The following is a 16,529-nucleotide window of genomic DNA, read 5'->3' as shown; positions in this document are numbered from 1 at the left end:
CTAAGAAACACGACTGTTGTAAGTTAAATGTGATTTACAGATGGCTGAGTTATGGATCCTCTATCCTCCAAGCAAAGCCGGTTGAGGGATTCAAATTGCAATATTGAATTTTAAAAACACCATTTTCCTCGAAAGATGTGTGCGAGTGAGTGCGATTAATTCCTCTTCCCTCGGCGAAACACTTCAGCCGTTTAAAAGTTCCTCTGAACTTTGGGCGGCACTTTGCGACCTGAAAGATTGAAACGCGGATTTACTTTACTTACCACTGATGTCTAACAGTCTGTCAGCACAACTTCACTGAGGAGAAGAGAAAGGTGCACACTTCGTGCCACTACTGCTCAGTAGCAGAAATCTGAGTCCTGTCTTACTTTGGTGAAGGTCGGCGGGGTCGGGTGTCCTGTCTCTTTACTTCGCATGCTGTCAGGGAGTATGCACACAACAGGCAGGTTGTCACACAGGACGCAAGCTCCCACGATGCCCCAGCACTTCTTTTTTTTTTTTTTTTTTTTTTTTTTTGCTCCTTGCCCCCCTCAATCACGACTCCCCCCCCCCCTCCTCCCCCCTCCCTCCTCTCTTGGAGTGCTACTTGAGTCATGGCTACACCTGGGACCCCCTCGCCTCACTGTCACTGGATCAGCTGCTGACTCCAAACCTATATCCCCTTGTCTTTTTTCTTCCTCTGCCCACATATTAACTCTGAACTGCCTGGAGAACAAAAAAAAAAAAAAAAAAAAAAAAACCAGGGAGTCGAGGCAGCTCTGAAAAAGAAAATAGATCAAGGTCCTGAAAAGCTGCAGAAAAAAAAAAAAAAAAAAAATTCTAAATGTTTCTTATGCAACAATTTCTATCCCTCTCACACATTTCTCATGCAGGCGACACTCCTCGGCACACAGAAGTGGGTATTCTTGTTTGGAAACAATAGCAGGCGTGCTTCTGAGGCAACTGTTAAGCCATTGCAAAGCAGATGCTTTTTTCTCTCGCCAATCAATTTAACACCTACACCTCCCCTCTCCTCCTTCATGCTGGCTTTGGCTCATCAGTTTTAAATGGCACAAGGCAGTCTCGCATTGTTCTTTTGACTTACTCAGAGGACAAAAACGTCTCTGCTGCTGGAACAGCCCGATCAAGACTTAATCACCAATAGGTTAGGTCAGCACAGAGGAGAATATAAAGCACTGCGAGGCAACATATTGAGGAAAGAAGAAGAAGAAGAAAAAAAAAAATGTGCAGAGCATCCACACTGCCTGGTTCCTCATACTTCTGTAGAGGCAATTAAATTTCTGAGAGTCTGTAAAAACAGGATGAAGATTTGGAAACAATTTTTTTTTTTTTTCTCCTTTCCTTTCAGAATCTTGTGCGAGACAGAATTGCAAGGGAAAAAGCCATCTGTGTCTGACTCTTATCCCTGGCTTCTCCAGAGCCTGGATGAGCCTGAGCCAGCAAATGTCAGTCGGATAAAGACCAAGCCTGACAGACAGACACAGGAGTTTTGTCATTCCGTGTGTCATCCCTTTGCTAGCAAGCCCAATCTTCGCCGGTCTCAAAAGCCCCGAGATGATGGGGGGGGGGGGGGGGGGGGGGGGGGGAGCAGCATTCTCAGGGTGAACGTCAGGTTGTGTAACTCCTCCAAGTGCCACAATAGCTGGAACGTGGAGGACGCGCACTGTTCTGGTGCCCCCGCGGCCTTTGAGAGCTTTCATTATGGTCTCATGCACTGTGCGGCGGGGTCACCATGGAAACACAAAACACATCAACGATTTCCCAACAAAGGATATGAGGTTGTTGAGGAGGATGTTCGTCCAGGAGCAGGGTGGTCTGTCAAGGGTCAGGGGATATTCGATGTGACTTGATACTCGGGGTTAAAAAAAAAAACAAAACACTGACTTGTGCACCAATGCACTTTGTTTTATCATGAGATTTGTGATCTGAGAGACGAGAACCATCGACGCGAGGCTGGAAAGTGTATCATTTTATTCCTGTTGTAGAGGAACTACAATGCATTCGGAGATTCTGTTAAGCAAGTTAATGGATCCAAAGTAAATACAATCAAAACTTAAAATAAGAGGATATGGGAGTTTAGAAAAATGAACAGATCTCGCCGGATTAAACTTCTGTTACTTTTGATTAGTTTATACGGATGTGGATTTCCTATAAATGTGCATAATTTGTTATGTTCAATACGCAGCTTTTAAGCTTTATCGAGTTTGGTGCTCGGAGACAATCGTTTAAAATGATTTATGTGAAAGCTAAGTTTATTAAGATTTGCCTTGGCTGCCGCAGAACAGTTTGCCAAAGTCACACTGCCAGACGCTCTGCAGCCTGAATCCGTAAGTCCGACAGGCAAAGTTTGAACTAGACGTCCTTGAATGACTGTAAATGTCTGCTTTGAGTGACAGGATTTCTATTTTAGAGATTGAACGATACAACATCTGATTGCATTTGTTGTGCAGTTAGATTAACCCTTGAAATATATACATTTAAATGGCTTTCATTACAAATCTGAAATTTAGTCTTATTCCACAATAATACGAGTTGTGTAAATCAGTAACCGTAGAAAGTTGTCCAATTTTAAAGGCAATCTTAGGATTTGTAGAAAAAAAAAAAACTTGCTGTTAGTGTATTTTACCACTGACTAGGACTGAGCGCCAATCAGTCATCCACATGTTTCTGCTTTGGGAACCAGCGAACCAAACAAAAGCCTGAGAGAAAAGAGGAGCATCACGTGTTTCATCTGTCTGCGGCCGGAGCCATTATCTGCTGCGTCAATGAGGAAAGGTTTCAAAGAAATGTGAAATCTTTTAACATGTTTCAGCCTGTCGAAGCCATTTCTTAAACACATTTCCAGCATCCTGCAAAGCACTTTTTCACAAAACACTTTTTCTTTTCTTTTTTTTATGATTAAAGATTTTGCAATACCAGGCTTTATCGGGTCATATGAAATCCCTTGCTTCTTTTGTGCTGGTTTTCAGTTTAATTTTGCATTCAGGTTTCCCCTCATGCGCCCTGACCTCCCACGTCCTCGTGCTCACCTGGCGTGTTGATTGAAGCGCCCGGCCCTCATTATTTACACCTGTGTCTTTTTATTCGCCTTGTTTTCGCAGATTTAAATGACATGCTACATGCTGCAGCGGCGCCGTGTCTCCAGCCTTCCAGCTTCTGTTCATGCCTGTAGTTTTTTCCGTTGTTGTTTTAATGGCTCCTTTTTTCTGCTGCTCTTTGCCTCAGAATTCCCAGTTGCTTTTTAACAGGATTTTGGCATAATTTTTTTTTTTCTTAAACTTGGTTTTTGCTCAAAAAAAAAAAAAAAAAAAAAAAAAGTGTCTTCAAATAAGAAGTTGATCAACTTCCAGAGCCACGTTTACTAAAAATAGCTGAATTCAATTCACTGGAAACGAAGAGAATACAGTTTAAAATGTTTCTTAAAAAAAAGTTGCCGGGATACTGAGGCTTCTTTATGCTTATGCGACGAGTTAAGAGATCACTGATCAATGCGTTCATCTGGGAGAGTCGGGCACGGATTGCCCTGGAGGAAACATGTCTATCCTCCGAGGACGCTGCTCATCACGCCGCGCTCACGCTCCGCTCTCGGGAGCGGCGGTTCCACGGCTGCAACATCAATAGTATTTGTTAAGGGGTTAAAGCTGATAAGAATACAAATGATTGCCTTGAGCTTGCTTTAAGGCTGGTTTGTCAGTGTAGCTTGTAAGACAGAATTTTCAATGATGGAGTCAAAGTGTTACAAACACACTCCGGTTTGTAATTTTCTGTGTGTGTGTGTGTGTTTTTTTTTTTTGTGCAGCAGGTTCTTTTTTTGTTTTTTCTTATCTGAATGTGAAAACATGCTGCAAATAGGAAGTTTAAAAAAAAAATCCGGTCGCTAAACAGATGGACATGGGCACACGGATAATAACACAGCTCTCGATATAAGACACATCTGTCAAGACTTGTTGGAGCGGCGGCAAAATGATGCCTCTTCACGTTGCTCCTTCTCTCCGTCGCCTTTGACCTCCCGCTAGTTCCATTACCTGTGCCACCTGCGCGACCTTGAGCGCATCCAATCTCGGCGGTTACGTAACAAAAGACGAGTGCGGGGAGAGATTAGAAGTGCAGAGGGAGAGGGCAAGGCAAAAGATTGAGAAGTGTCAGGTGTGCAATCTGAAACAACCGGGGGGAGGAGAAGAAGAAAAAAACAAAAAAAAAGCCGCCACCCAAATCCTCTCCCTCCCTCGCCGTCCTCCGATCTCGAAAGAACATGACATATTAAAGCCTTGTTTTACTGGGTAACTTTTCTCCACCTCGGCTCTACAAACCACACATCACTCCACCTCTGGTTTGAGCCTGTCATTTCGAATTATATAACTTGAAAGCACTCCAGCTGGGAAGCAAAAAAAAAAAAAAAAAAACGTGATGTGTGTGTGATGGGAGGTGATGAATGGCACCGAGGGGAGGGGAGGGGGGGGGGAACGGCCGCAGCAGCCCCACTTTCCACCAGCGCGGCTATAGCTTCATATACCCAGCAGGCTTTTAACACAAGACTGTAATCTTGTCGGAATGCGGGAAGCGAAAACGCTAAATCTGCCCGTGATTGCCGGTGTTTACCGGGATGAGCCCGGTCCTGGTTCCGCCCGTCTGAGTTACCGAGCCGTGTGTGCTTTACCTTAACTACTGTATCATCCCCGAACAAACACGGCGTGGAGCGGTAAGCTTGTGCATATACTGTAAAGCAACATGATGGCCTACATTTATACAGTCAGTCACTGGAATCCAAAGTACAGCTTAGGTCTGCAGATATTAAACTTCTAGGTCATTCTCTGTGACGCAAGAGCATACATTGCTTTAAAAAAAAAAAAGGGGGGGGGTATTTTTACAAGTTAAATAGAGAGAGTAAAGAAGAAAAATGCTGCTTTAGTCCCTTCTAGACTCAAAAATCTCCTCAGAACACACACATTTAATCCAAGAATCAGTGCAAGCTTATGAAACCACGGTTCAAATGTATGAGAGAGAAAATTCTTGGAGGCAGATGAGAATTTCTGAACAAGAGGAGCGCTCTCTTTCTGAAGGAGGGGGGGGGAAAAAAAAAAAAAAAAAAAAAAAAAACAGCACCAGAGGCCCAGCCCATGACAAAACAAAGAGATTAAATGACCTGTGAATGTGACTTTCCATTTTTCCATTAGCTCATATTCAACTTAGAGACCTGCTGCCCCCTTCTGGAGGCTCTGAAGACTCCACCCAGCAGGACCGCCATCATCCACTGCTCTCCTCCTCAGTCTGTCTCCAAGCATTTCCTATTTAACTCGCATATATAAGAAGACTCCTCGTGTAAAAGACTTCCTGACAAGCGGCATTGTGCGACAGGACACAAGCAGTTACACTTTCAAAGCCTCTACACTGAATAAGTGTCTCTCTTTACAAACACGCTCCACATTTCCTCAGTACCGATGAATGAATTTGTGCCTCCGAGATGAAATGTAGGTGAGATCCGTCCTCCTGACGTACAATGCGAACCAGAACGCGGACCTGCAGGGGCGCCCCCACCCTCTGAAGTGAGATATCAGTGTTGGCCGGGGCCAAATGTCAACCAGCTCAAACAGATGGTGTGAGGAGGCCGACCTTGGTCTGCGGTGACTCAGGGTGGGAGGGCAGCGCCGGGCGCCCGCTGTTTGTTTTCGTGCGTGCAGGCGGATGTTGTGAACATCAAGAGTCCCGGGCGCCGTTGCCAAGATGAGGAAGGTAAAGTCAAGTCAGGCCGGCTTGTTTTTTTTTGCAGGTGCTTTTGGTGCTCAGAGGGAAGCTGTCAAGCTGCCACCACGACAGGGAAACGTCAGGATGGGATCAGCGGCGGAGGAACAGGGTTGATAAACAGGACTGTGCTGCCACTTATTTACACAATTCATGAAATTTCACTGCGTTTCTGTCAGTGGACGAATAGGAAGTGCGAAGTTTTAAAAATTAGCTAATAGGGGAGGATAAATTGTTATGCATGGTATTTTCAATCACAGTTTAATGTAGGAGGTTTCAAAAAACAGTGTCACCCCGAAAACAAGCAAAACAGAAATGAACATTTGCTACATTGAAGTAAACTGCAAGTAGAAGCAATTTTATATAAGTATTCAGGTAAAACTATTCTTAAAAACTGCCCACATTATTAGTTACTACACTTTACAGCACTGTCAGTGCAAACTTTTCATTTAATTTGTCAAGACTTCAAAGCACATCTCTCAAATAATCAAGTGCATAATCAAATGTTGACATAAAATAAAGATTAATTAACACAAGAGAGCAAATAAAAAAGCTTGAATATTAAATCAAATTGTGGATGTGCTCAAGATATGGTGTAAATGTATTGAAGTAGGAGTTAAATTGAAAAAAATAAACTTGTTCCCAAAACATATCAGCAAATTAAACCCGTCAAACTGATTCGTTTTTTACCTATTTATTACCTTTATTATGTGACTGATGAAACATATTTAGCAGAAACATTTCCATCTAAATCTGAAGAAACTATAAAATTTGCATTTGCTGCAAAATTGCAGATTTCTAATCGACATTTAACTCATCTGAAAAAGAACCAGTCCCAGTTTTTCCTGTTCTTTCATGCCTGGAAAAATCCAACCTACAGTCAACTGGCAGAGACCACACAAGACTTACAGGGTTCGTTATAATGATCTTTAAGGTTCTGTTCCTGTTTGTCCACGCACCACTTCTTCCCCACTATACCGTTGTCATCTCGACCTTGTTACCAACTAATGTAAAGCTCTTTGAGTGCATATAGGGATTCCTTAGGGTATGGTCAGTGTTATTATACTGAAACAAGCAACATTTCCATATCTCCTTGCAGGCGGTTATGCAGAGATCACAACCTTTGGATCAGTTACAGTGGTGGTTTTTAAAAAAAATGCGAAAGTCACACATTTTTTTTTCTCTTTTCTTATCGTCACCCAGAAGCACACGAACAGCAAAGGTTGATATTTTTCTCCCGTTCTTCTCTTTTTTTTTTTCTTTTTTAATCAAGGGATTTCTTTCGTTTCTTCTGTTCCAAAGAAGAAGAAGAAGAAGAAAAAAACATGCTATATTCTCTGGCTTTCTCCTTTTATGGTAGACTGAGTACGGGGCTTTAAAGGGAGGCGAGTGGGTAGTAGATGGATAAGTGAAATTCACCTCTGCACAAATGTCTATTGCTGGAGAGAAGGCAATTTCCTGTAGCTCTGTTCGCCAGCACACTGCTGCAGTCCGAGCCTGGTCACACATGGGTGCTCCTGAGAATGTATTGTCCTACGGTTAATGCTCAAAGAAAGGCTGCTCCTCACTTCTTTTTTTTTTTTTTTTTTTTTTTTCGAGAGGTTGCTCAGAGCTAATTTAGTGCAAACGCTTTGATTAGAGCGCCGACACTGGATCTTTTTCGGGGTCCGCGCCGTGTCGACGGACACGGCTCCACCTGAAGAGCGCTGTTTTTTTGATTATTTTGACAAGGCGTCATTCTTCGGCGCCTACGATTACCTTTTAAATGTGAGTGGAGGTACATTAGCGGGGGTTTCTATCGGGAATGGAGGGCTATAACATAATGATGGAATACTGAAGGAGAGCCACTTCAGAATATCCCTCTTCCCTCCCGAGTACAGTGCCTCCTTTGATCATCAAATTGTTCTCCTGAAAATCCTCTCTGTTCTTGAATTATCTGGCCCGCTGAAGTGGAAACTGAATTTTCTGTGGAGGCCAAAGCTTCTTAAGAGAAAGGAAAAAGAAGCAGGGAAACTAATAAAAAGATGTGAAAATGACACAAATTGAATAAGCGTGCAAAAAGAAAAAGAAAAAGAAAAGAAAAGACCCTATATGGCCCCATTGCCGAGTGTGACAGGAGAGAACTTATCAAGGTCTTCAGCGCTCAGCTGTAACATCTGAGCTCTGATGGAGAGAAGCGGCTCTTTTCCCTTCTGTTCACAAACACAAAGGACATAAAAATACCAAAACACAGCGCGTCCACCAAATGTTATCCTCTTCTCTTCTTCTTTCAATGACTTTAGTTTTTAGCCAAAGACCTGAGAGGATTTACACAAACTTAGGCCGCTTGTACAGCAGCGTAATTGCCATGTTAAAGTCACCAGGAAATGATTTTCTTTTTATTTACCCTTTGTGGAGCAGTTTGAAATGGCAAACATTTCAACACCAAGATCTTTCCAAGAGTTGGTTCTTCTCATTGTTGAAAACATAAATCCTTATAGCATTTTCAACTAAAACCAGGTAAAATTACACATATTTCCTAGTCATAGCTCACAAAAACTCTCAAACTCGGACGAATCTCTCCCATCAATACACTCGACAGAGGTCTGGTATCCTGGAATATCAGACAATGAATACAAAAAGTTAAAAGTTATCCTAAGTCTTAAGTTTTAGACATTTTATTTGATTCCAACATGGAGACTCTATTCAGAAAAAGTAGTTTAATGTGCATGGTGCTGATATTTAACATTTTTCAGGAGAGAATTTGCAGCTTGAAATAAAAAGGCCAAAACAGCAATACACACAGAAGTTATCAAGTTTGGTCACTTGAATGATAAAGGCTGAAAAATGACAAACTCCTCCCCCGATGAGCAGAATTAACTTCTTTCATGCTCGGACCGGCCCTGGACCTTGATTAAGGGGCTAACACGAGGCCGCCTGTCACTTCTAATGTAAATTGCCTGTTAACCACTGTCATCGGCACCCCGTTTAATTTGCCCAGCTTGATCACCGTTTGTTGTGGTGTGCAGTTAAGTACACATTTTCATATCCATGCATATTCATACTGATTCATCCTCTTCAGTCGCAGCTGAATTCATTAGGAGCGAGTCTCCCGTTAGCCAGCAGAAATAACAAATGAGCGCTGATTTTTCCCCCATCTGTAAGGCTTTCATGTCGGTTCCAGCTTTGGAGCCGCTTCCTGCTCCACGCCAGTGCCACCATCTCCAAAGAAGTTCTTGACGTAGACGTTTCACAGCGGCTAAAATTAGCAAGTGGCTGCAAAAATACACAGTCACCCCCTCAAACGTGGAAGAAGACATTTCTACGCTGAACTTTAAGTTCAGGGAGAATCCATTGTGTGTCTGTGTATCAATTGTTATTTACAGGAAAGGAGGGGGAAAAAAAAAAAAAGATTGAGGGAGAAGGTGCACAAAAAAATTGAGCTCGAGCCATTTTGTTTACAGCCAGAGATTTTGATATCTGCCGCCCGGTAAGAAGGAGGCTCAACAAGTTTAAAGTGAAACAGACAGCCGCATTCTCACACATCGCAGCTTGAGGGGAAAAAAAAAAATCACTATTGGGAAACCGAGCTCGTCCTGTTCAGAATTCAAATGAAAGTGGAAGGAACCCACCTGTACCGGCGGAGAAAACGCTGAAGCCATGCAGACCGACGGACAGACAGCCCGGACTCACGCTGAGGGCCGTGCGGCTATAAAAGCACCGTGGACATTTGTTTTCTGGGACAAGCGAGCATTGTGTTGTGTTCAGAAGCATGAGGTGCGTTTATGAATGTCTGTGGTGGTATGCAACAGACAGCTGGTGATTTTTGAGTCATTCGTAAACCAATCCGATGCCATAAATAGACGCCGGTCCACCAAATGTGCATTAATGCATTAATCTGTCACGAAGACGAGCTTCGTCTCCAGTCAATCCCTTCAAGAGCCACAGATTCCAGATATTTCTGTTTAAATACACAAACAAGTTGATTTATCCTTTAAAAAAAGAGATTTAGTGTACTGGGTGGTAGCTGGGAGCTGGTGAAGCTTGGCTAGCTTGTAAACGTGTTATTTTAAGAACCAATTCTCCATCTAAATGTGAAACAGGAGTTTCTCCTTATCATTTCAGGTTATGTTCAAAAGCAGAGCTCAACTAAAATAGATTGTCTTATTCATCCCGATAACTGACAATGTCACCCTTCCAAAGCATATTTAATGATTATTTAGGTATTTTGCACCAAAAAAAAAAGGTTTGACGATAACTAAAGCTAAAGAACTTTATAGTTTTAATGATGAAGTTTGTTTGTTCTTTTTCTCATCGGTGCCAATCGATACACAGCAATCGATATCCCAGGAGGCAGGTACAGGAACACTGCTGCCGTGAATGACGGAGTAAAACTGGAATAACTGGTAGAATCCTCAGCCGCCTCCTGCAGAGTGTTGTGTTAAAATGTCAGCGTGTTTTCTCTCCTCTCAGAGTGTTGAGCCAACACTTCTGCAGCCATCTACTGGTGTGGCAGCGTCACTGCTTTATCTGGACTCTGACCTGCGGCAGACAGAAAATGGCAGCTCCAAACAAGAACTTCAGAAATATTCTTTTTTTTTAAATTGTTTCTGCACATGAATTATTTGTATTTTTGAAGTGTTACACCTTCATTAAGCCGTCAGGTCACCGCAGAAGCGCTAAGGAGGGTCATGAACTATCATCTGATGATGATTCAGTCCTGATAAGAGTCTCTGACTCTTTGAGTCTGGTGGTAACGTTCAACAACCCAAAGCCCCTCTAAGCAACTGTGAAGCTAATTGATGCAAAGCAGGGGGAAGGCTATAAAAAGATATCAAAGGGCTTCCTGCTCGCAATTTCCAAGTGTCTGCAATGTCATTAAAAGGAACTCTGCAAGTCAAGTCGAGACGCGGAGGGCTGAGAAACTTTCCGACAGAACAGCGCATTTGTTGATGTAAAGGTTAAATACAGCCTGAAGCACGCTTGTCTTTCTATTTAAATCGGTTGATGGACAACCGGCGGAGGAGGGGGGAAAAAAATAAAGTCACCAGGAGAAACTCTTACCTGTGGAAGTGCAGCGAAAAAAAACTTTAATGAATAAACTTACCACTGCTTCATCTTCGGAGAGAAGTCGCTCCTCATCATGGACGAGCACCACTTTAGCCCGGACTTCATCCACTGTTAACCTGTCGGGGGGTAATTACCATTTCAGTTAGCACAACTTTAAGATTTTTTCCTTTCTTTTTTGTTCCGGCATGATTGGTTAATTTCACCGTGATCGACCACTAAGACTAACGGAGTTTGTGCGCTTGGTAATTTTCAGCTTTTTAGGAACTCCAGAAAACCAGTCTGTGGCTGCAACCGACTGCATAATAAACTACAAATACATGTCTCCTGGGGCTCAACTGGCACAAATCTGGGTTCATTTTGGGTTAAATTTATTTAGTTGTTTTAGCCAGAGACAAACACACACTCACACATTAAAAAAAAAAAAAAAAAGAAACTATCACTCACAAAATCAAACTAACTCTATCGCCTACAATACAACATTCAGACCCTTTCTTCAGTCACCGTTTCCAGCCGGTGCCTTCCTTGCAGAGGTTCCTCCTAAACTACTGAGCTGAGATAATGACTGCATTGCCAGGATCAATCCCTCGGGTCCATCAAAAGCGGAAACGCAGGCAAACATACAAAGTGAATAGCTTGTTCCACTACAGAGGATCAATGCATGCGGTAAGTGCTGAAGAAAAACAATGGCTCTCGCCATTGTGAAGCGACACAGAGGCTGCAGAGCAGCGGGCTCCGCTTATCCAGTGTGAAGAAAAGCTGGCGCTGGCCGCAGCAGTCATTTAAACCATTTATGAACATATACAGGACCCCTGCATTATGTTAGCGAGCGGATTGCGACGTGCACTTATAGTGCTCCTCTCCGAGGAAGAAGACAGTAATAAATATTAGGGAACTCGCACGCACATTACAGTGATAAATCCTGACAGAGGGGAGGGGATAAAAAGCACAACCTGTTCGTGGGCCTTTGGGAGGCTCCATCATGGTTCATTTCCTGAAGCAGTTGGTGGAGTCTATTTATAGGCCAGCATACTGGTACCAGTTAATCCTGCACTGGGCTGCCAACTGCCTGCCTGCTGGCACAGTGGGTTACACTTGTGCGTGTGTGTTTGTGTGTGTGTGTGTGTGGTGCCGGTTTGTGATGAAATAATAGCAAGGAGGACCAGAATCTACCTTAATGACCGCCGTGTGGAGGGAGTACGGTACTTCTTTTTTTCCCCCCCACATAAAGCAAACTAATAGAAACTTTGTGCAAAATGAACGCGTAAAAACATGTAAAAAAAAAAAAGCATGTAATAGTTGAAACACACTTCCAAAACCTTTAAAACTGTGATTAGAATCTGATTAGGGAGTGATGGGAAGAACTTGTCGTGTTTAGACCTCTGACATTTAGGCTCGGCGATTGAAGTGCGCGCCGTCTCCGTGCCGAGATCTGAAGAGCTCTCCGAGGCCTTCTGAAAGAAAGGTTGCGAATGCCCTCGAGCCCGGCGAGGGATTTAAGCAGATCTCCGTATCATTTGATGGAAATTATCCCCCCCGTGAGGAAAACAATCTGCAAGTATTTAAGATTTCGAGTAACTTCCTAATCACGACTGACCGCCGCGGAGAAATGAGCCAAAGAGCATCTGATGATGGTTTTCAGCTGAAAATGTCACTCAAACCAGACTGTATACTTAAATGTACATTTACAGTCGACTCGGTGGGAAAACACTGCGGCATTAGCAGAAATACATAATTTCAGTTAATCGTTACCCTGTTAATATTTGCATTAAAATACAAATGTGAGGATAATGAGCATCATCTTGCTTCTGACCTCTTCCTTTATGTGTTTCAGAATGGATTCAAAACATTACGGGGGGGGGGAGAAAAAAAAAAAACACTGTCATTTTTCTCGCGCAGCAATTATTGGTGACTAAATGGACGCAAAACTGAGATTAGCTCGCAGTATAAATGGGAGAACAATTATCTGTGAATCTGCATTAAAGATAATTAGCAATTCCAATCAAGTGGATTAAGAATGGGGTAACGTTTTGCTAAGTGTCATTAGGGACAAAGCCAAGAGCTTTTTTTTTTTATCTATTTATTTATTTATTTATATTTCCCCCCTCTCGACAAGATAAAGACTCTGCAGTGCGCATGCTAATCCGGGTCGAAGTCAGCAGATTGCCTGGCAATGTGCAAGCATCAGGTATACGGGGCGACTTTCGACTTTCCATTTATCATAACGCCGGCTAAATCAAGCTTGACACTCGGGCACAGGAGGTGCAGAGTCTTACGGGGGGGGGGGGGGGGGGGGGGGGGGGGGGGGTGCAGCAGAGGGGGGGCTGTGTTGCACACAAAGCCTTCACCCACACGCCGGCTTTATTCAAATGGGCGTCAATACATGTCCTGCATGGAGATAGCCAGCTCACCAATTCCACCGACTGGCGGACTGAGACAATGGCCGGGGAGAAATAAGCGGCACTTGCAGATATTTCAGCTTAGTAATGCGTTTGTTTAAGCGCGGTCCACAGAGAGGAGCGGCTTTGGGTGGAGGAGATACAGAGGATGGATGGATGGATGGAGGAAGAGTCGAGGCTGGGAGGAATTGAAGGGGGAGGGGGGGGCTGAATAATGGTACACATCCAATCGCAGGAATGCATAAGTGGGCATATAGCGCTGCCGTGGAAAATCGCTGCACAAGCACTTCATCCCCGATGCGGCCATATGTTTTATAGCGCTTTCAGTTTACTATGCCCAGCCCAGGCTGCTTCCTTTCCGGGGGAATATGCCCTGTTAGCTTGAGCAGTATTGATTTTTTTTTTTTTTTTTTCCTTTTGGCAAGCATGTTGTGGGAAAATCGGAAATGTGAGGGTGGGTACAGCTAAAGACAGAAAGCATGAAGGGGACGGACTCTGTGCTTTTCTGCGAGCCGCCTAGCGAATTTACATATCTGCGCTCCAAAGTAAAATGGATGCCCTTCTCTTTAAAGCTGAGCAATGTTAAACACAGATTATGACGGCGCGACGGCGGGCTTAGGTGGCTGGAGAGGAAGCCGGGAGAATTTAGGGGGGGGGGGGGGGGGGGCGAGCAACAAGTCAGCCTGCTGAGGTTTGAAGATTGAATAATGCAAATAAGGCAATGATTTTTTTTTTCTTCCCTTCTAAGTTTGCTGGAGAATAAATAAGTGCCGGAGTATCGGGGAGGGAGATGTGTGCATTCAATTTAGACTGGCTGAGACTTCGCTGCATCAGAAATGAAGGTGGAGCTGGAAATCGTTTGTTTTATAGCACAAGGAACCTGAACCCAGAAAAGCTAAGTAATTCATTATTGATATTTTTAACATTTTGGATTGTAATGTTTTTAATTCACTTTCCTAGTTTAGCATAATTCATCAAGAAATGCGAGTTTGGAGCGTTCCAAACTAACAGACTGTGCACTGGCTGCTTTAATGCAAAATTTAATATTTCCGGTATGAAACATTCACAAATGTGATTTATCATCATAATTGTTATCTCAGAAACGCATTGTGATATATAGTCCTGCAATACTCCCTCTCATCACCAGGTGGTGTATTGAGGCATGTGAACATTTTAGTGATTTTAATTAAACTGGAATAAATAAGCATGAGCTGAAACCCTGTTAACATAAAATAACTGTCAGCATATCTTCCATATCATGAAAAAACCTTCAAATTTCCTAAACTCATACACAAAGCTGGTCATATGAAATAATTCATAGAGATTAAGCACAACTTACATTGATGGTATTGTTGCTTGATCTCAGAAAATCACGCTAAAAATGGCAACGATAGAGTAATATCCATAATAGGATCGGTGAATATCTTTAATGAACCGTCGGCTGTAAAGTTAAGTAACTTCTATACAACGAGCCAAATGAAAAAGTGGTCGATGCAGCTTTGTTCTTTTGACTTTATAAGCATCAGTTTAATAAAAGAAGTGCTTCAACGACTCGACGCTACTCTGCAAAGCATAACAGTAACATCAGCTGGTCTCCATAAAGCTTTTTTGCCCACATCGTTTACGGTAAATTACTCAGACTTTTCCATTAGAAAAAGTTGCTAAGAACGATGTTAAGCGGCAGGGAAGAAAGGTATCCCAAAAGTGTCGTTAACCTCATTTCTCCTCTCATTCTTCCCAGCATCCAGTGCTTAAGTGGGACGTTTTCCTTCTTTATTTATTTATTTTTTTATTTTAATGGCATGATTGGAGAAGAAGAACACAAACTGGAAGCAAATAAGCTTTGAGATTTTCTTTAGTATTGGACTTTATAGCTATCTGAATAATGTGACATAAGCCTTTTCACACTGTCAAGAGGAGAAACCTTAAGGGAGAAGTGCTCAGTGTAAAAATATCAGCAGTGGCCTTCAAGAAACTGAACCGGTGAATTCCTTTTATATCCAGACCTTTTCCAACATTAGAATATCTTACTGCTTTTGTAACAGAGCGCTAAAAATAAAACTAATGCATCGGGGATGCGGCATAAAAAGAGTAAGCACAGGGCAGAAGAAGATCCAGGACAGACAAATCAATCGGTGCGTTATTTACCTGCCATCTTTATTGCTGTCCAGTAACTGGAAAACGCCGGTTACTGAATTGTTCTGGTGTCTGACACCTAGAAAGAAAAGTAACAATGGGGTTATTGCAAACTCTTTAAACAGAAGGTAAAGCACGGAGGCATGGCAAAAAGAGACCTTTATTGATCATGAAACTCGATCTTCAGTCACAGAACCTTTTCGACAAACGCTAATCTATTGAAATCTGACGGAGATGCCGGAAAGAGAGAAAAGGACGGAGCCGGAGCTGGATTTTAAAATATGGGGAGCTATGGTGAGGGAGGGGTGGAGGGCAATCAGGCAATGAGTCAGTCACGCTGTGCAAGAACATTTGGTTTCCCTGTAGGGACGGGGAGGGGAAAAAAAAAAAAAAAAAAAAAGCATGTCAGAGTCCAGAATGCAATCAGGAGGCTTTGTGCTGTAACGGCTGCTATGACAGTGATTTCCCTCTTCTCCATTCACATTCACGGGCAGATGAAATGGGAGACGCAGAAACTTCCTCAACCCCCTTTTTTTTTTTTTTTTTCTCCCTTTTCTCGCAGCAGACACGTGACCCCAGCTGATTCATTTTGTGAATCGCATTCATCGGAGTGGGAGGGAGGATAGGAAGTTCTCTTATGTTCGCTGCCAAGCGTCTCCCATATCATCAGCCGAATGGCGAATGTAAAGGGGCAAAGTGATTGGCCCCAAAGTCTAGGGAAAAGCACTTTACATAATGCTAATTGCACATCCGCCGCAATTACCTTTCCGTACTAATTACAGAAAAGCTAATTGTGAAATTAGCATTTTTTTGCCAGTGTACAGTAAAGCGCCTGGGTTAAGTGTGAGCTGTAGGGATGTGAAAGGAAAAAAAAAAAACATGCCTTTTCAGGCTTTTGATAAATGAATCTTCAATCCATATTAATAAAGGGACTCTTATTTTGAGTTTTATAAAGCAGAAAATTGCGCAGCACTTCTCGACGGAGAACGTTACTCAGATCGGCAAAGCCAGATTCCTCACCGCTCCTAAAGTTGACTCCACTCAACCGCGAGGGGAGGAGAACGAAAAGAAAAAGAAAAAAAAAAAAAAAAAAAAGAGGTTTGCTAATATTCGCCCGCAATACACACAGCATCTGTCATATTAGCGGCCTATTCTCTTTTGTTTGAGCAGCACTCTATTCCCAACCTAATGCTTGACATTCTCAACCCG

At 42.9% G+C, this 16,529-nt stretch overlaps 1 protein-coding gene across 1 annotated transcript in view; it reads right to left on the bottom strand.

Annotated features, from left to right (window-relative positions):
• LOC115383462 (glucosidase 2 subunit beta-like) overlaps nt 1-16,529 on the bottom strand; it is a 131,432-nt gene that overhangs the window by 99,385 nt on the left and 15,518 nt on the right. The window contains exons 7-8 of the mRNA XM_030085657.1: nt 15,333-15,399; nt 10,826-10,904 (exon numbers count right to left, since the gene is read on the bottom strand). Coding sequence (XP_029941517.1) covers nt 10,826-10,904; nt 15,333-15,399 — 146 coding nt within the window. The remainder of the gene's footprint in view (nt 1-10,825; nt 10,905-15,332; nt 15,400-16,529) is intronic.

The sequence above is a fragment of the Salarias fasciatus genome, chromosome 3, assembly GCF_902148845.1.
Source record: "Salarias fasciatus chromosome 3, fSalaFa1.1, whole genome shotgun sequence".
Taxonomy (NCBI): Eukaryota; Metazoa; Chordata; class Actinopteri; order Blenniiformes; family Blenniidae; genus Salarias; species Salarias fasciatus.
The sequence above is the reverse complement of the archived record's forward strand: the minus strand, read 5'-3'. Positions and strand labels throughout refer to the sequence as shown.